The 20,812-nt window shown below is 40.4% G+C and overlaps 1 protein-coding gene across 3 annotated transcripts; it reads left to right on the top strand.

Annotated features, from left to right (window-relative positions):
- Positions 1 to 3,797: 3,797 nt before the first annotated feature.
- On the top strand, positions 3,798 to 17,896 carry LOC110988963 (organic solute transporter subunit alpha-like). 3 transcript variants are annotated; one of them, XM_087133190.1, is made up of 8 exons: positions 3,798 to 4,034; positions 9,661 to 9,853; positions 10,663 to 10,820; positions 11,015 to 11,088; positions 11,678 to 11,839; positions 12,144 to 12,267; positions 15,583 to 15,835; positions 16,316 to 17,896. In XM_087133190.1, the coding sequence occupies exons 2-8, from the start codon at positions 9,691 to 9,693 to the stop codon at positions 16,777 to 16,779; spliced, it is 1,398 nt and encodes a 465-aa protein (XP_086989316.1). In that variant the 5' UTR covers positions 3,798 to 4,034; positions 9,661 to 9,690; the 3' UTR covers positions 16,780 to 17,896. The 3 variants fall into 3 exon arrangements, with proteins under 3 accessions (XP_086989316.1, XP_022108682.2, XP_086989314.1); XM_022252990.2 differs by lacking the exon at positions 3,798 to 4,034 and adding an exon at positions 7,423 to 7,919; XM_087133188.1 differs by lacking the exon at positions 3,798 to 4,034 and having other exon boundaries at positions 9,152 to 9,853.
- Positions 17,897 to 20,812: the final 2,916 nt, after the last annotated feature.

The following is a 20,812-nucleotide window of genomic DNA, read 5'->3' as shown; positions in this document are numbered from 1 at the left end:
TCCAGCTGGTTATTGGACTGCTTCTGTATGTTCACGACTCGGGTCAAGGCAAGAGCGGACACAGTTGCTGTTCATTGACGACAGGAAGACTCTATAAACGTGTTTCAACATGACAATTTAATACGGGACAGAATTACGATCGAATTCACACATACTTCGGAGTTTTCAAACTGGCACAGGAAATTAGTTCTCTCGGAGTACTTTTCGTTAAATTTCTACATTGGTCTTTGCATGCATTCTTTTCAATTTCTGATACAAAACCCGCGTCTGCGACGATATGGGCTTGCGTATTAAACCAAATGGCGAAATCCAAGCCGTACACTATACAGCCACAAGGCATTAAAGGTAAGGTTCTGATTAGAAAGATTACTGTTTGGTAGGTGTTGATTAGTCGTTATCAGAGAGTCAGTCAGCGTCGTCTACCATCCCACTCCATTTCTCACTGTATAGGGCCTAAAGCGTTGATTTTTGACTAAGTCACATCATCAGTTCTCAAGGCGTGTGGTGCAACGGCTAAAGTTTTTGCTAGCCACAGACAATTGATTTTGTCCCTCATGGTCCCTCGTAGCAAGGTTGGTGAACTCATCATACTTACACAAAATTCGCATTGCATCTCTTTTCGCCTCGGGCGTTCAAAGGCTCTCGAAATTTACCAACAAGTCTTTCGTGTGTTCTTGTAGGCAAAACAGTAACATTGGATACAAAAGGCAAGAATTACAGATAACAATAAAAATAACAAATGATTAAAATACAGCAGACAAAAATTAAAAAAAAACACCACAGATTTAAATAACTTAATAAGAGAGAGAAAGAGAGAGAGAGAGAGAGAGAGAGAGAGAGAGAGAGAGAGAGAGAGAGAGAGAGAGAGAGAGAGAGAGAGAGAGAGAGAGATACAACAGAGACATGGATGTAAGGTTGTCATTATAAGAGATGAATAATATTGTATATTACACATAACATGTATATTTGTTTATTTAGTCCTTGGCTTTGTCAGTCCCAGGTCAGGGTATAAAAGCTTTTAGCTTCACCCACTTACCCAGTGTTGTCCCCTGTGTTTGTACTCAACTATTAATATTATTTGTTCTGTGTAATAATTTAATTGGTTTTGTGCATTTTGAATCGAAATACGTGCACTCTTGTCTTTAAGTATAGCAATGTACTACCTATGTATCTTTGTAGGGCAATGTTGAAATAAATGTGTGTGCAAAAAAAGGGAATAAACATGTGCTTAGCCACGTGTATTTTCCCGAGCCGGTCTCAAACGCACGTTCCCTTGTTAAAACCCATATTTTTTAGTCTTCCTGCTGGGTAAAAAAAACAGTATCCACTGAACTAAAATTCAACATTTGTAGGTTTTTATTATTATTGAAACCATGCGGTTGAACTGTACCTAAAAATAAATTCCTTTTTAATATTCCGCTGGATTCGAGATCCCTCGGTTGAATGCGAACTACTCTCTACAAGTTAAGACTATGCGTTTGAAAGCTTAATCCTCAACGTACGACGCAATAATGGCCCCATCAACTCTGCTTCCAAAATCGGTGAAGGGTTAATGTGACACAGAGAGCGCACATACCTACCAACTTTTTTCGTGTCCTGTTTACAACTCAACAACGACCCCCACTTGTTAGTCTGGCAAACAGAGTAACAATGCCATGGCATGTTCGAACATTTTCTGATACCCCGGCTCGTATTTTACTGCCCGAACAAACAATTTGGGGGAAGATTGCCAAAACGACCCGCAAGCTCTATATACTAAAGGCGTTTATGAGCCGAAGATCTCCATAATTTGATCGTAACTGGATAAAATAATGTACGCGCCGTAAACTTTTTGTCCTCCGTGGAAATTGAAGGCAAAAACAGTTGAAATGGTTTTGGGTTGACAAGTGTAAATCCCGGCTACTGAAGGACCTAATTCCAAGTTTATGAAAAGTAAGTTTGTTCCCTGCCCTCTCGAACTTCATTAATAACCCGGCTACTTTTGGGACTGTGGACACTATGGTCGTAAATATATTGCATTACTTTCTTCCGGTGTATCACAAATGCTGCGTGTGCATTTTCTGTTCTTCCTGCACTTTGTTTCCAGAGCCTTGCATGAAGAGAATAAAATCGGTGTTCCTCCAACTCAAATAGTGCGTGAATCATGTGACCAGGTCATTGCAACAAACTGCGACGGATCACCTTGTGTTTCCTGGCGGTACAATGGGTGAGTACTCTATTTAAAGAACAGGTGTCGTTTTCTAATGGTTTACACGAAAATGTATTCCATTCGTAAATCATTCCTTAATGATGACAACATAATCACGAAAGCCTTCAAAGTAACGCTCGTATCATCATTAATTATCACTCACCTCGGAGATTATATCACTTTGATTATTTACATTGTTTGATATCAATATCTGAACATTTTGTTGGTAAATATTTGGAGAGTGGACACCGGGGCTGTTTATTTTCCTCATGTTTGATTTACAACTGCATGGGAATTGTGGCAGAATTGTCATTAAAAGTCTATTAAATCGCCTAGGTTGGTCTGAACAAACGGCAGTGTCTGGTTCAGTTCTGGTATGAGTGTTTTGAAATATGCCGCCCTCTTTGACCATGTACTGCTGGTAATTTCCTTGTTAATGGGTTGCTTCGTGCATCTGAATGAAAAAAACATGACGAGACATGTGCGTATACAGAAAAATTACAGCTGCAAAAAAGGGAGTGAAAAGAAAACTCGCTGTACGTTTCGTCACTGGACGTACGAACCAACCCATTTAAATATCTCTGAACATTGGGATAAATTTAGTTTTTGACGAGCTATTATCCCTGAAACTCAAAATATCCGAGCAACTGAGGATACCAGTTGCCCTGATTTCATTCCGGAGAAACACTTTTAAGTTTAGAGGGTCGTGGTTCAACCGCTCAGAACATAACAGAGAAAGGGTTGCTCAGTGGTCTATGTTGCCATATGTGGATCACCAAAATAAAAAAAAGGAGTGAAGGGTAACATTAGCAGCGCTTATTGCTTGGAATGGCATAACCCAGTGGACAATGGACCCATCTTGGGTTCAGCCCAAATTCGCCGCTCTTGGCCGGCTGTAAACGTACTTCTTTTAATCCACTCCATTTGTGTGAAATCTTTATGAATGCACACGATGAATGTTTAATCCAACTTGCCGTGGGTGTGTTTGCTCGACTAAAGACAGCGTTTTGCTCGACGGTGCCTAGGGAAGAAGTCAATGTTGGCCTAGTTTTCTGAAATGACGTCTAAAATGGCTATGGACCAAAAATCCACCCCAGTATTTATTCACGGGAAGTAATTTTGATCAGATTGCAGCTCCTTTCTGTTTACAAACAAATTTCCTTCCCTGTGACATCACTGTACGTTGCAAAATACTTTGTGTAACCAAGCTTAAAATTCTAAGTGTTTTAATCCAAATATCATATGTCATTTCACGGTGGACCCAGCGACGCCTAAACAATTGTGTCGAACTCCACAGATAACTTTCACTCCGAAACCGCTGTGATTTCTGACTGCTCACCCTAAAACACCTAAATTCCGCTACATTTACCTATCTTCGCAAATAGGCATGTAACCTTGGTTCATATTGCACTGTTTACTGATCACATACCTTTTCGCCCTTTCTTGCCATAGAGTGGCAAGGTTTGTCAGCTGTAAAATGTAAACAAATCACTAGTCATGGTTTACTGTCTTGTATTACACGATACCTCTAACAATAAACATCGTGTGTTCTGGTCTCAGGCTAAAGTGCTAGACTCCGCATGGCACCTGCGACACCAAATTCAGACGACTGATTCGTGGAGGAATAAATAAGGGAGTGATGTAATCAAAATCTTGCGGGTTGATTCTCGCGCCTGCGGGTTGACCTTTGACACAATTCTGCGCCGAACTTGTAATGCCAGCGTGTATGTTGACTGGTCAGTGCTGATCGAAAGAGGAACTGTGCCCGAGCGTGATTCACTAATATCACATCTCTCTGCTCGCTGAATTCCTTTCTCTCGAAGCTAACACCACCACAGCAGAACAGGTAGGCTTATTCGTAGCTTTCAAAAGAAGTCCCATTGATTTGTAGACCTTTCAAATGGTTAAATCAGTTTCCTTACTCGAGTTTAATTTCTGTCATTCTGTAACCCGTCATTGTAGACTTCATATTGCTACCAAACGTCAATTTCACTGCCTTAAACTGCACATTATTGTCTTTGTAAATTAAGTTTTGTCCAATGCATAGAGAGGTCTATAGATTTGATCAATTTGATCATGGCTGTCAGAACTTGCTGTGTGGGCTTTGCTTGAAACAGCTTAACTGTTTTCGATTTCAGCCTTACAGTGAGGCTATTCGATATTTAAAGGGAGCGTGGCCCGTTTCCGTCATTTTCCCATTTCATAACCAGAGAATTATTGAATTGTACCCGTAAAATCGGGTAAACTGTTCTAAATGTCACTAAATCGGGACCTTAATTAAGAGATTTTACCTTCTGGAAACAATGAGAGCACACTTTCATCCGAGTAAAGTGGCTAGAAAGAGATAAGAAATGCCATGAAGTCAATTCAGGACATTTATCTCTTTGTGTCATTTTGTTTTTTGGGGGGATGCACTACACCGTTGCACAATCTGCTGTCGTGGGGTCATTTGTGACGAATTACTTTTACTTGTACGATCAAATGCTCCAGTGTCCGAAAAAAAAAGAATAAAAAACCATTAATTGTCGCCCAATCTATTCTGAAGTAACAAGAGACACAAACTAAGTCCTCCTGAAAATGAACAAAGCTGATAACAATTGTTCCTTAGTTGGTCATATGTGGTTGGAGCGTGTCAGCTTCCGAGGCAGGGGGGGCACTGAAATGGTTAGCAAATTAAGGATACCTAAAGGCAGGCTGGCGATAGATTTTTCTGACATAAGAATCGATGTTTCGATGCTCAGTCCTGTTGACCTGATAATAAAACAATGTCCAATACCGCGCCATAATGAAACAAGGTGGGTCGTGTGTTTTATCACGTGTGATGAGGTCAGTGGGTGCACGGACATGAAGGATTTGATATATTTACAATTTTGGCTTTGGGCAAACAGTTGTAAACTTCGCGGGCGTGAGATGTGACGATGTTTACCGGGGAGTTTGACAACCTTTACGAGAGGTGAGATACTAGCTACAAGATTGTTGACAATTCCGCTCTCCGAGTCTGCCCGAGGTCCCGCCCGCCCCCTCTGACTAAACCGAATATCAGTTTGTTCAAGGAGGCTATAGGCTACTTGAAACAGTACATGTCTACACTCTTGGGCAAGTAGACCTAATTAAAAGGTAATAAAAATTCCCCCGCTGCTAAGCAACAGCAATTTGCTGTTTCTTAAAAAGGTCCTCCTTATTATGTGCGGATGAAAAGAGAAGAAAGGGGGTTATGATCATGAAAAACTCAGAATCCTTAAAATTCCCCATGCAGAAACTTTGCCAGATTCCTGAGCCTAACTTCAGTGGACCCTCTTTTCAATAGTACGAAATGGAGAGTTGCCAGCCAGATTCAGCTGAGAACCACCCAGAGAAAGTGTTCATTCCTTGGCATTGTCGGCTGGTTACCAGTTTTTGTTAAGCGAATATTTTCTTTTCTCAGCTACTCAATGATATTTGCTTTGGGATTAGTGCATGCCAGGGCCTAGGGAAAACTTGCTCTACAGGCATACATAGGCCTAATGCGAAAAGGGGAAGTCATAGCTCTGACGGATGAAGTCGGCGTTGCACTTGCAGAAAGCCTGTGTCGAACAATGAATGCGATTGGAGAATATACAGCAAGTACACCCTAATTATTCTGCAGGATTAAAATACAATTTTTTAAAAAAGTAAGTGTATCCTACGCAATGACTCGATTTATAGTTGCATGTCTTATTTCCTTTTTATATTCTTTTTTCTGGTTTATTAAAATGGCCGATTCAATGAGTTCTGTAAGTTTGCCTAAATTTTACAATTTAAATCCGTTTTGTAATAATTATATCTTGCGCATATCGCCTCACAGTATTTACAAAATCAAAGGTGTTACAAAAACTTACGCAAAGTAATGTGCAAAGTCGCTAAACTAGCTATTGAACAGTGTCTCATGATAGAGGTGCATGGATATCTGTTGTAACTATATGGGATGCAAACTTGTCACATCAATTCATGAAGACATCATCCGATTTCGTCAGCAACTGTACAAAAGGAAATATTCCTGTGTAGTTCTATAATATGTGTTTCGGTTAGCTATCAGTGTGCGTGTTATTCAGATTCGACCTTGTTACACATGTATCGCGGACAGCTGCAAAAGAATATTTGCATATCAACCTCCTTCCCTTGGGCCCTTATCATCGTCTAATTACATTTCTCACATCTTATATTTTGTTAAGCGTTGGTGCTCTGTTGTGTCGTGCAAAGTAGATTGACCTTTGATTTCCCGAAACATGAACTCACGTTATCCCGGTCGTTGTTCTCCAGAACAACCAAATGGGTTTATGCGATAAGGCTGGTTGAATGTTTGCGACGACATGCTTTGGAAAATAACTACAGATCATGCAGTGTTCTTTTATTCAAGGGCCTATGCACTGTTTTTGTCTTATAATACAGGCCGGAAATACACCATGGGAAGCGGGAAATTTTTTTGATCTGCCAAATACAACACGACCACCTCTCCAATTCTTTGTTTGTTTTATTTATTTGTTTTGGGTTGGGTTGCTTTTTAATGAGTCGGGTTGCCGCCCTGTTTTTTTTTCCTTTCACCTCTGTGACCCGTGTTCGAATCCCTCCCAGGCCAACTTAAGAACTGGGTTTCTAGTCCCTATCTAGTTTCATGGGTTTTCTTCCACCTCTAAAGCTGAAATGTCTTCTTTTTTCTGTCTAGGTTTCTTCATGCCTTCGGGGCCCATTATTTCCATAACAAATTACATGTATGATCAAAACTCCAATTAAGAAAAAAGGTACCAATCATGGCGTCCACTTCACAGCATATATGAACACCCAAACAAGCAAACTTAGTGTTGAATTACAGTGTTTGGAAACTGTCTGTCTTTCACCCCTTCATCAACCACCTCCACAATGCCATCGATGCAAATTTACACCATGCATGGGCTATTATTATTTCATTATTACCATAGAAGACGCATCGGTATAGAGAAAGATGAGTGACTAAAAGTATTAACAGAGAGGTCCAATTTTCATTTATTTTTCTTCCAAACTTGAAGTATGTTGCGGTGCGATGCAAATTTTCGAAAATACATCGTGTATAGTGAAGTGAATTAATAAAGCGGTTCACACGCGGATCAACGGGGTTGGGGGTCGAACCCCCACCACCACCACCAAAAAAGGTTTTTAAAAAAGGGAAATTAATTGAAAAAAAAATAGTAAGTTTAAAACCAAAATAGCATTCTGGAGATTCTTCTTATGTGTACACAAATATCATTGTAAACAATGTATGCCAAGGATTGTTTCAGCATTTCCGCTTCTGCGCAAAAGTTAGAAAAAAAATCTCCGGCCTGACCCCCCCTAAAAAATTCCTAGATCTCCCCCGGCATTCCTTTTAATTTCAAATTCTCACAGTCACATTACTACATATAATTCCAATTAAAGACTGTTTCTCAAGCTATTCACAAAAGAGCGATTACCACCAACCCGTACAGCAATTGTCCGATCACATGCCGGTTTTTTTTAGATATTACAGCAAACATTGATCGGAATAGGCCCGCAATATGAAAAAGAGAATATGACGCGTTTTTGCGGTAGACATCTGTTACCAATCAATATTTGGGCGATTATAAATAATCCGAAGAGTGTTTATGGTGATGAGTTTCAGCAATGAATATAAATGGTATCGGCAAATAGTTTTCAGCATAGATCCGTTCATCTGACGTGCCAGCGTAGAGACCCCGCCAACCTGAAGTTTTAAATCGAATATGTATGTTTCTTAACTCCTTTATAATGAATCAACCTGTATTTCGCTCACTTTAAAATTTATATTTATCTAAAACGTTTCCACAGTTTCCTTCTGGCTTGTAGGATGAGTGTCTTTTATAAATAGAATCCGTGGGTATAATATTCAACTGACCTAAACCTTCTCAAAATGGTATTGGTTATTGATGAATAACATAGGCCTAGTATGTGTAGCTACTTAATACTGGAGAAACATGAGACTGGGTATATAAAAACCTGCTCAAAAAATCTGGATGTGCAGTCCCAAAAGAAATGTATCTAATGTGGATCATAATACATGAAGTTATAAATGCAATAATATTGTTATTATAAACACAATCACCGCATTTTTATGAGGACAGAACATGATATAGCAACGGTTTTAATAAGACACCAAAATGTGACATGGCAATAATGACTGTTATAAATGTCGCTTGATTTTTTTCTGTTGTTTTTCAGGTTGTTATGCCTTCTGAATGCTCGCACGTATGTTCAGTTGAGTAACTGACATATTGTGTATTTTGTAAAGTCATATGGTTTATGGTAACGTTCGTAACGTGGTGTCCTGAGCGTTATGAGCTCGCACGCATATGCTGCTCTATCACCGCCAAACGTTTTAGTTTGCCTAGTTGCCCAAATCATTTAAAAATAACCATACGTAAATTTAGAACGCCCTAGGAATCTGCAACTGTTGCCACGAATTAGATTTTCAGACTTTTCTGACTGTGATTGCAATCGTGTCCTGTTCGTTACGAGCCTGCGTTGTGTACCCCAACGAGCCTACACTTGCTGGTGTGTTCCAGTAATACCACAAAACAATAGCCTCGTACCCAGGGTGAATGGGTAACCTGCACACGAAACGTTTCCTACAAACGGGAACAAGGATGAAGTCGCGACCAAAGATCGTAATCTTTGGTCGCGACCTTTGTCGTGTCTTCACGTTGGTACTGCTGTTTTAATACGAGCGTGACTGTCGAAGTGTACACTTTGCAATCCAAGGAAATCTGAGTCAATCCACTGCCATCGGACGATATTTCGTCATTAAAAACACAGTGAAAGAACTTACAGACACCATAATTCTGTTCATTTGGCAAAATATGTGCTTACAGACCGATATTTGGACAGTGACCTATGACGATGTACGAAAGTTGCTCAGCGTCCTGTTTTTGCACCCAAAAAAAAAAAAAAATTCTCATCTTCCCAGATGTCACACATTTGTAACCAATATCGTATACGCGAGCACATATTATTGATGAATTATGACAACTGTCATGAGTGAATACAGGAATAAATTATAATCTTTGAGTTAGTTTCTCAGACGGTTTGAGAAATTTTCTTTTCGAAACCCTCCTAAAATGCTAACGGATCAGTGTTAGAATTACTTGTGATCCCCACTTTAATTTGTATGGACATTCGAAATGCCAAAAACAATGTATACCGGTACCTATTACCATCAAACCTCGTTAATAAGAGCACTGTTAATACAAGATTCTACTTAAACCAAGGAAATTGTCAGGTCCCAGTCCTTTCTTTTTCATTGTTTTCATTCCTGAAAATACAAGGTTCCTGGTATAACAAGGTAATTTGCAAAGTCCAAAGGACTCTTATTAACGAGGCTCGATTGTATTCATAAATTCATAAAGGAACACCAACGTGACTTCATGTATGGGTAGTAATTCACTTCAGCTTGGATGCATTTCATAGTTGTTGGCGCTCCCAATTTACAGCACTGTACTGCAGAAGTCATCGCGCCCTTCATGGACAACACAACAGCGTTGACCGAGGAGCAACTGTCCGGCGCTCCGTATACCGGGACCATGACGGGGGGTGGCACGGCAGACAATTCGACTGACGGTACCTTGCCAATCCCAGCCTGTCTCTTTAACCCGCACGTTCCTACAACCAGCGAGTTGATAACAGGTGAGCAAATGAACAGAAAATGAACTGACAAGTAGCACGGGGAGTAGAATAGAAGAGCGAGATCTCTCAGGGCTGTCACGCTCCAGATACTTGTCATTTGTGGTCCCATTCAACAAACCACACCGTTTCAGTTCATCGCCACAGTTTTTGTGGTGTGCTCCAAAAACCCGCGATGTGGACTCGACAATTAAGCTGCCATTTTGCCTAATCGCGTACCGCTAACACTCTGGTCAAATTCTACTTTAACTCTAATCAACAACCATGTGCCTTTAAAAGCAACATCACTGACCCAGTTTTTAAACAAAATGTGAAGGGCCGACCCGAAAACTCGCGAAAAGTTTGCTGTATGTATTTAATAGCCAACATTTTCTTGTTTCACACTCTAGAATGTTTCAATATATTTTAAATGATTTTTTTTTTGGTTTATTTATCCCCTGTGATATGTTTTCAGGTCCCATTGCTCTTTTATAGGCCAGAATTCAGTCGCCATTATCATTTCGATTTGATTACACAAAGTTGAGTATTTGCTCGTCTAATAAGTGCGTTCAGATTCAAACGGTCGTGATGTCCAATCACTTCGAAGACAACTGCGGCAGACCACGGACCATTTACCCAAATGTTCCGTGGGCAGACTAATCAAAATTTAAATTTCAACGGGCAGACATTTCGTTTACATTGAAATTCGTGCTTGCAGCACGTGCATGTTGTAAGAAAAGAAATGAACGCGACAGAAAATGATGAGAACACCATGTATAAAAACTTTTTCATATTTACGCAAGGTGTAAATACTGTCATGTTTGTTATTACAGTCGTTATGAAGAGTCCCAGCCTCATCTTCATGATGATTCTTGCTCTTCTGCTGGTTTTCTTGACCGTGTTGATGTACGTCGAGGGGCAGGTCTACATTTGCAAGAAAATCCCGGGGAGGCGAAAGGTTCACCTCTCATTCATCTTCAGCCTGTACCCGGTGAGAACAACTCGGGTTGCTCTTGTCTGCTCGGCTTATCTTGACTATACTAGACCGGATTTCTTTGTGTTTCCATCCAACGGTGTAATGTCCTTCTAAGATTATTCTTATACCTGAAACACTGTCAGTGGCTTAACATAAAGTTTTAACATTCTCAAATTTCCAACAAGGTAATTTTGTTGCTTATTTTACAGGTGTTTTCGACGACATCATTGTGTGGATTTTACATTCCGAAGGCACACATTGTGGCCAAATTCACCTCAGAAATGTAAGTGTAATCTTTAGTTCAACAGTAGTAAATCCAAAGAGGTTAATATCTTGGTAACAGTTGCAAAATATGAAACGAAACATGTTTCGTCCGCAGTGCTCCACGTTTTCAGCATTTTGTTGAATAAATTTAAGCTGGCAGATAGAGGTATCAAGTTTGAAATCAATTCGGGAATGATATTAAGTACAAAATCTGTCAAAATGGTGCTTATCCTGTTTTGGAAATAAACACTTTAATGTTATCCTAATCGAACATGTCATTCAATTACCCAAATTATGCCAATTTTGATAACATCTTACCAACCTTTGAGGTGTTTTGCCCACAGGTGTATACCTTCTGTTGATATTTGACTAACATTGGCTAATAATAGAGCAAGAATAGACCAATTTTTGGAATATAAAATAATTCTGCATTCTTTTCATAGTCCTATTACAATACAAGAGATTTTACAAGTATCAATAAAGAATTGTACAGAATTAATTTCAGATGAAACTTGATGTCCCACCTACTTCTCTGTGACAATGGCCATTTTAAGGCATAATGTAAAAAAATCTGACCACATCGGTTTTGAATTTTGTCATCTTCACAGATGGTTGTCTCTAGTACTCTTTCAGTTTGTACTTCTAGTGAGTGAGTACTATGGGACCAGCGAAAAGATGCTGTTAGTGTTACACGGGAGGAAGATTCCTTTAGCTGGTCCCCCGTGCTGCTGCTGTTGCTGTTGTTTCCTTCCATCCGTCCTGATTAACGAGTAAGTTCCAAACGTGTCTGCTCCACATTTTTAGATTGACGAATTATTGACAGATATTTCATTTGTAATAGATTTCTTTTTGTTTTCGATTAAATTCTGTGCACGAGAGGGAGGGTCGGGTGGCGATTCGCATTATCCATTTCCTGTTTTATCAAATTCTGCTTTTATAAAACTGTTCAATGCTCTACTTGTTCAAACAATCCGGTCTGATTTATGTTCGAGTTTATTCAGTTAAGGCATTTGATTACACAAGTACGTGAGACCTCATAACAACATCTCTTTCCACTTTCCTGGAACAAAATAGGAAAAATATTGGGAAATTCTCCCGAAGAGTGAAAATTCTGGTGCTGCAGGTTGCGGTATTGAGACCTATTCTATGGTTTATCGCCATCATCCTCTGGATCAATGGCAACTATAACGAAGGAGAGGTAAGATTCTCGAACAAACATTTCAGCACTTTATTATGTTGTTTGCTGAAGGGGGCTGTAAGTTGAGAAGTCAAGCTTTATATTATATCACAAAGCGCGAAATCTGTTGATTCTCTCCAAACGCGCACTATAGGTTGACAGATTTCGCGCATTGTGATCGGTCAACGCGTTGCAAACTCTTCCAAGATACTGGCACATTATTTCTAAATCAAGACCCAAGAAGCCTTCTTGGAAAGCCGGTGAGATATTTGACGTCAAGGTAAGGCAAATAGGGGCCAAAAATGCAAGCGTTTTATTGTTTCAGTTGGACGTTGTGCCATGAATGAAAACGTCAGCAGTGTGCGCGTGCACACGTATACTATAAATGGCCACTTCCATTCACCGTAGAGCCGTTAGTAGACCCCTGATGGCGCGCTTCTGGAGCCTTTGGATAGGAAAAATAACGTGCAAAGATGTTAGAAATTGTAATTTTTTTTCGTTCAGTTATTTCTAAAAACAAATTCAACTTGGAAAAAGGGCTTTGGAAAACATTTGCTAGAATAGCAATTTAAAGAAACTGAAAAATTACCTGTCGTAAAAGAGAAATATCCTACCCAAAATTGACCCATCACTTCCGAAAATCTAAAATGCATGAAAAGCAGTTCAATGCGGCGGTCTCGTACGCAGATGCACATTAACGGTTTGAAATGTTATGGTGTTCTGTCGGTAAAACCCGAAATAAAAACTGATCAAAATATTTCTCAAACAAACTGTTTTGATTTATAAGGCAATAAACTGAAAGCAATAATCTACTTTTACGAAGGACACTGATATTTTATGACAACAACTGTGGAACATAGAACCCATCGACTACAGGTAGGTAAATCTTTGTAATGTTTTACAATCTCGTTTTCACATAAGCACAGAGAGTGAAAGTAAATGTGCAGGAACAAGGAGACCTAGGTACGATATGAAGACGTGATCTTCAGTGGTGAAATTCATTTTTACCCATCTCCAGGTGACTTTACCTAACTATTAGTTGAGGAAGACAAAGGTAAAATTCCAACACAAGTGTTTCATGGGGTGGTTTCAGTTTTCCAAAAACTTATCGAACGTGATGGGACGCCAAATGTAAAATCCCCATAGGCGAACGGCACAAGGGTTCCGGAAGCTCGCTGCGTGACCCTTTACTTTCAGGATCTATTGTGAATCGCCCGTATTGAACGATTCTTTTTGTCGGTGGTGCGTAAAAATTAAGGACATATAGGAATATAAACTTAAATTTTCAGTTTCTATGGTTAAATTTGATCAGTTGTAATTAAATCCTACGGTTATTGTATGCGACATATTCTGAGTATACATTCATTCATTATTTCACAAGATTAAGAATGGACACAGAACCCAGCGCACAGTTTCGAAACACAAACACATGCAGGGTATAGACGTAATCGAAACAACACTAATTAAAAATTTAAAAAACTCCACCATACAAAGATCTGTACTGTAGACAATAAAAAGTGGACTATATTAAAAAGGTTATGAACCTCCCCCCCAAAAAAAAAAAATCGAGGTAACTATTGGGGAGCTGGACTCGCTAAAAATCTACAATTTCAAGTAGGGACAGTTCTCCCAGGCAATATTGTGGCGGGAATTCCAAATAGTAGAGCTGGACAGATTCGGCTGAGATCCTTCTTGAGGCTGTACTTGTTTTTTACAGGCTTGGAACATAGCCTGTAGATTCTCTAGTGATATTAACCCACGGCCACCTACTTCAATACAGTAGAGCTGAGGACTGTAGCCTTCATTTGCAAGGTCGTCAGTTAAGGTTTTATATACTTGACGATCATGAGCGGAGTCAGTGTTCATTTCAAAAGGAACAGTAAGTTCAATTATTTCAATGGACTTGTTATCACGTAGCACAACCATGTCGGGCTTTATTTAAACTAGTGACCAAAATGTTAGGAGGGACTGTACCACGTGCAGTTGAATGATCTGGAATATCTGAATACACCACAGCAGTATCGAACCTGAATTTATATGCTCTAATTAATTGAGATAAAACTAAGTTATGGCGCCAAGTACATCGGCCTTGGTCAAGAGATACTGGGCAAGAATTCAAAACATGGTTCAGTGTTTCCCTATTTCCACATATCTTGCAATTAGCGGTAGTTCTCTTGCCCCAAATAGTAGTTGCCCCAAGTGGTAAGTACACAAATTACTGAGTGTAGGTAAAAATTCGATAGATGCACGAACAGCAATGCTTAGAACCCCTCTAGGTAAATTATAAATTAATGATCTCCATGTATAAGGTCTAGTGATTGAATGTGCATTAGTTTTAGCAAGTTAGCTTGCTGAACAAGGGGGCTAATGTAATTACGCCAAAATTTGAGTCGATCGTCATAAATGGTATTTTTAATCTCAGTCTTAATCCTTGACCTTAATCCATAATCTGGAGGAGGCTTCGGTGTAGATGTGGTGCCACTACCTCGATCCAAATTTACCCATATTTCGAGTCCACTGAGATTCTCGTTCCAATTTGCAAGCGAGTGCATGGGTGACCCGAGGATGTGCCTTAACCAAGCACCTTGCATAGGCTAACAAATGAGTTTCTAAATAAATGTTAGACAGCCTAGGCAAGGTAAGTCCATCTGGACTATGAACAAAAGCAGGGGTAGTGCCATGGGTCGCAAGGCCAAGCCAATTTTTAATGGCATTAGTGTGAACATGGTCAAGCATTTCAAGTTGAATATCACACAGCTTGTGGACTGTGAGCATAAATCACAGAGAAGGGACAGCATAGTTAGAATAAACACGCAGTTTGAACTCATCCCTTATCATAGAATCATTAATATTTTTGATAACACTACTCAATTTTTTTTCCACACCATCGAAAATGTCCATGGTTTTGCCTTTGAAAGTAATCAAACTTCCCCAAAACTTCTCAGGTGCATCTTTCACGGACTTCTTGTATCGCCAATTACAAAAGTACAATCGTTTAGAATACCATTACGAATTGTTCATTTTTTTGGCTGTTGATTATGTTTTTTCCTTCAGCTGAATGTACGTGTATTTAGATGTACCGTATATACACAATGTTTCAGGGTCAGCCACGATTGGACGGTATGAGGCGTGAGTTTAATTGAAACGCAACATAGATACTCGAAATAGTGGGTTCCCGGTACCAACTGTACTATACTTGATAACAACTCCCACGAACAGTATAGCTAATGGTCTGTATACATCGTGGTGATATCCCAACGTTTCATGATTCGGTTGCTAGTGGAGATACCAGAATAAAAAGATTTACAAGATTCTCAGTTTTGTCCCCATCTGCAGCTCTCCATCACTGATGCCTACCCATACATGACTTTGATTGCTCTCATCTCCAACATGGTGGCGCTGCAAGCTCTCGTCACTTTCTTCAGGATCTCGCAGGACCCCCTGTCCTCCTACAAAGTCAAGCCCAAGTTCTTCACCGTGCAGTTAGTGTTGATCATCACAAGCATCCAGAGTGTGATCACGGGTGCCTTGGCCAAGTTTGGCGTCATCAAGTGTCTGGGACCTTATAACTCCAGTGTCAACGGAAAAAGTAGGCCATAGCTTGTACTCGAATCCACGCTAATCCCTTTCACCAAATCGTCTGGGCGAGACGTGAAGCCTTTTTGTAAGCGAGTTATCCTGATTCGTGCGCGTACTTTCGGTCAAGGCCAGCTCATACATAGGGCGAACGAGGAAGCGAAGTTCATTAACGTCAGCATCATGCTTTATGCCCTCACCATGAATATGACCACACAAGGTGCAGATCGTCACAATACGGGCGATTCACAATAGTGCGCCTCCAAGAGTTTGCCACGTGTTGGCCAATCACTATGCGCGAAACCTGTCGACCTAATGCGAGTTTGGACAGGGTCGACAGATTTCGCCAATTGTGATTGGCCAACGCGTCCCAATCTCTTGGAGGTGCATTATTATGAATCGCCCGTATTGATTAGAAAAGTCAAGTCTATAAGGTCAAGTTTGCAGTAAACCTCTTGATTCATTTTATTGAAAAAAAATTGTCTTTCTGCAGTGATTGTCGACTTCACTGTTATTGTGGAGATGTTCTTCTTCATGATCTTAGCCGCACTTTGGTACCGCCGTGTAGAGGGCAACGTGGACCACGACCTGATCGAGCGTCAGACTTACAAGAGATTGTCCGAGACTATTTACAAGAGAAACCCGTGTGAGCAGATCATGCTGCAGCGTCACAACGCCCCCAACGACGGCGAAGCGGACATGACGACAACGCCCTCGCCGGTGCCGCGATGCCAACCGGACGGCATCTGGCTGTACAGAGGAATGAACGGGGACGGCTTGGCATCGGCAAATGGGTTAAACAGCGCCTCTGACTGCAAAATGGACAAACTGCTGTTGAACTGTCAGAAAGAACCTCTTCTGAACAACACACCTGGCGGGAAGGCCCTTACCCATATCCAGCTCCCATCAACTTTTGCCATGGACAACTTTGCGTCTTCCAGAGAAACTGATGTTTGAAGAAGAATGGAGCAGTGATTGAAACATTCACCGGGGCTCAGTCATCTCGGGACACTTCAAACCTCAGAAATTTCTGTCTACAAAAAGCTGCACATTTTAAGGACACGGAATTTGAAGAAAAATTACTTGCCAAGCGTTGAGGCTGGCTCTTTGAATATTAATGATGAGCATGGATGTAAATGAAAAATAACCTTTAACTTAAAAAACCAAGCACGTATCGGACCATTCGATTTCCCATAAAGAACGTGCTGTTTACTGATTTGCCTTCCCTGTGTGATGTAAGATTAATATTTCAATACCCAGGATTTGAACATTTATGATCACTTCTGTAAGTTTTATTATCCATGTATTTGTACTTATCATTTTTTAACTTATAGTGGACCGAAAGGTTTTTTTCTGACCGCCGCCGTTGAGAAACCAAATTTTTGAGTGGAGGGGGTAGAAAACTATCACTTTGGTGTTGGCCCTTTTGCCTTTTTGAAGGAGTGGGGTTTAATTTTCACATGTTTTTGGATGGAAGTGACACGAAATAGCCCAGGGCTATTTATTTCTCTCATTATAATTATACCAAACGAAATTGATCCCCCCTCCACCAAACTGATTCAGACACCGCAGTGTTGATTTCAGCCCAGTCTGTAACGTCGTCAGTTGTTGCCAAAAGAAATATTTTTTGACGACGGGGTCTTGATGCATCATGTTAGGGGTGCTCTTTAATTTTAGAGGACTTGTCATTTTGTGGCAAGTCATTAGTAGCTCACTCCACACACAAGAAATACAGTGCTTAATTTGCAATTCATTAAATGCGTCCAAACAGGTTCTTTTTTGGCTGACCTAAAGACCTGAATACTTCAAAGGCAAAAACAGAACTTAATACAATCAGCGGTCATCTTGAAACCTAATGAACAGTGACTGGCTTATTTGTGCGAACTGCGCCTTCATTCAAAGAAAGTGTTATGCCGCCAACAGTATTACCGAGCAGAATGTAGTGCGGCCTCTTTATTCTAACGCTGTCTTATCTGCTTGCAAGTGACTTTTTGTAACAATTTTCAATTCTAGTTTTCACGATGAAATGATTTTGAAAATAAATCTGCAATTGAACTTTTGTTTCCGCCTTAAATTTTGATCGTGTGATATTGTAAAGCCGTGAAATGGAGAAATGCTAATTGCATCGGTGGCGGTGCATAAAGCACTTTAAAAAAATAATAGTTGTTTGTTATTTTTGCCGTGGTGTTCACAATTAGCAAAAACAGGACCCAACTGACGGAAAATGCAAGCAACCGAAACAACAAAGACAGGAACAAGAAACGTTTAGGCTGGATTGCAGTCTGGATATGATGATAAGTTCAGAGCCAATACACGCGAAATAAATTGGGAGAAAACCTTCTCCTGGAGGTCCCAAAGCTGTTATGGCAATCAACGGTGGCAATAGAGTGATTGCTTATCAAATCTACCACTCATCGCAACCAGCAGATCTACACGAAAGACACAATCAGTAGATTATAGTGTGGCCTGTTATATAATATTGAAAAAAGGGAACACTTTTGAAGTATTGAAATATGCTGGTATCATTTTAATGTGCATGCAGGCTACAAAAGATACAGGTCAACTGTCAGTACGGTTGCTACTCAAACTAGAATGGAAAAATACATCTAGTTAGTTACCTAAATACACGTAGTAATACAAGTACTTCTGTTGCTCCCCGGTTGAGATTGCTTCTACCTAACTGAACACAAACCGAACCAAAAGCAATCCGTCAAAGATGCTCACTGGATTTACCGTGATTTCTCGGTCAGTGGCATAACCAGGCGTCCGGGGGTATCTGAGGGGGGTGCACACATTTTATCAAGGGGGCACCATTAGAAAATAAGTTGCAGCTGCATATAAACTCAACGAAGATTATTCACATATTTCCAATAGGGAGCATGGGGGGACGGGCATCCGCTGGGGGGAGGGGCACATGCTCCCTCTCCCATGCCCACTGTTCTCGATGAGCTGTATCTTACAAGTCACTTAAAAATATGCAGGAGTCGTTGGATGTATACAGTTGAATCTCACACACCCAGAATTGTTAATGCTGTTTGTTTTCATTTCCATCATTTCCAGTTTTTGCTTTTCCCGTTAATGGTAAAGAATACCTGCCTGAATAATTGGGCCTGCATTTCAATGACATGGGTCCGAAGAATTCAACATGTGTACAGCCCTATCGGGAACGCAGGAACCTCAAGAGAAAAGTAATGCCGTAGCAGTTCCGACAATCTGATGACAGGAAATTTTACCGTTTGAATTTTCTGGCCTCCACATTAACAAAAACATAAACCTTGGCTTTGGAGATAGCGGCTGTCTAGGTCTATGAATTTATCATTGCTTGCAATTCGCTGCTTTGATTGGACAACGGAAGGTGTCACGCAGCCAAATCGTGATACAGGCAATGTAGATGGTACTTTGAACTATTCGGGAAGGACGTAAATATTGAATCTGATGATGACGCGTTTGTCGAGCGAACTCAAGTTACTTGAGTAATTAATACTTAGATCGAGATATCGATAACCTAATGCCAAATTTAGAACCGAAACCATCTAGAAATTAAAAAAAGTTGGTGGCGTTGAATTAAAAGACAGCGGTACGGTGTCTCTTGCGAAGGTGAATATTATGTAAGCGGGGAAGTAAAAAACCCTGTTCATTAGACATTGGGACTAACATATAAAACGTGACCTTTTTTGAAATGCGAGACCAGCTGGACATTCGAGTTGACGCAAAGATGCCCCCTCTCCTCTTTGACCAGGGTTCGAATCCCATTCAGCCCGACATTGTAGACTGCCACGGTTTTCATCAGCCCCTATCAAAAGTACACCTGAATTTGTGGGGATTCTGTGGAGCATCATTTCGGGCTTTCCCTTCCACTTCTTGAAAACTGACATTTTCTGCTGCATCTTCCCTCTCTCTCATTCTCCAGTTTTCCTACTGCCATCAACTCAGTCGAAGATATTTTAGCCTATGTTAAACGCTGTAGTTAATGCTTTCCACAGCCAGTCATTCCAAACAACTCGGACTGAAAACTAAATTTTGTCTCATTTACCTCCAGGTTAAGAAAGTATTACAGTCTGATATTGGCCCCTGGACGACTTTTTAAGGAATGGCAGGTTTGGTTTCCCTTAGAAGCGTTCTCATATGCATGATTTACCCTGTTTGGAGTCAAGGTTCCAATTTTTTGAGTTCTGCGACTGACCGTAGCCTGTGCACAAGACCATAAACGCCTACTTCGTTGTGGTTGTATAAAATGCGTATCGTCGATGGAAAGCTAATTGTTATAGAAGCCCCCAAACTCTCGTCGAAAATACCGACCTTTGCAATATTGTGGCAATTAAACTTATATTTCAAGTAGGCTAATCGAAACGGTTCCGTGGCACAGTTTTTAACAGAGACTTCGAGCCGAGTCATATCATCACAAATTTCCCGACGGTTTTGCCATTCTACGCCTTGTGGACCGTGACGGTCCACTACAGTTACCCCCTGTACAGGCTTGTTTGTCATCATCCTAGCTTATTGCTACCGCCAACCTCTACAAAATGACCCAGTAAACATTATTTCTTAGCAGATGGCTGTAGACGGATTCATTTCTATTATCGAATTAGGTGCGATGGTTAAATTGCTGTTTAAAGCGTAGGTTCACACCAGCATGACTCTCGGAATTGCGCAGGAAGAATAGCTGTTAAAAACAGGCTGACAGGGGTGCTGCCAAGATATTCTCATCTGAAATATAACTCCCATTATGCGTTGTCAAGCATGTGACCAGTCAAGAGTTCAATACAAAGTTCAAGTGTGTTTTTTCTTCTTTTTTTGGATTAAAACAATAATACAAAGGTGCACTCATAGCATATGCATACACGCCACGGATTTTATCATAAGCAATTGGAAGGGGACGTAGCCGAGTTTCCAAGAGAGGTTCGGGGGAGATTTGAACTATCCACCTTAAGTTTGACACATTTTTTCCATTTAAACCTACAAGATGAAGCTTGTCTCTCACACCAGGCTG

Source organism: Acanthaster planci, linkage group LG01 (assembly GCF_054643075.1).
Source record: "Acanthaster planci isolate LZ-2023a linkage group LG01, COTS_SCS, whole genome shotgun sequence".
In the NCBI taxonomy this organism is placed as follows: domain Eukaryota; kingdom Metazoa; phylum Echinodermata; class Asteroidea; order Valvatida; family Acanthasteridae; genus Acanthaster; species Acanthaster planci.
This window is presented reverse-complemented; position numbering and strand designations above follow the sequence as displayed.

What these genes read in the sequence shown, in the direction of transcription:
- LOC110988963 (XM_087133188.1), top strand. Translation starts at nt 9,625, where the DNA reads ATGCATTTCATAGTTGTTGGCGCTCCCAATTTACAGCACTGTACTGCA. An exon ending in TCATCTTCAGCCTGTACCCG is followed by an intron (nt 10,821 to 11,014) that starts GTGAGAACAACT and finishes CTTATTTTACAG; the next exon opens with GTGTTTTCGACGACATCATT. An exon ending in CCATCCGTCCTGATTAACGA is followed by an intron (nt 11,840 to 12,143) that starts GTAAGTTCCAAA and finishes GGAACAAAATAG; the next exon opens with GAAAAATATTGGGAAATTCT.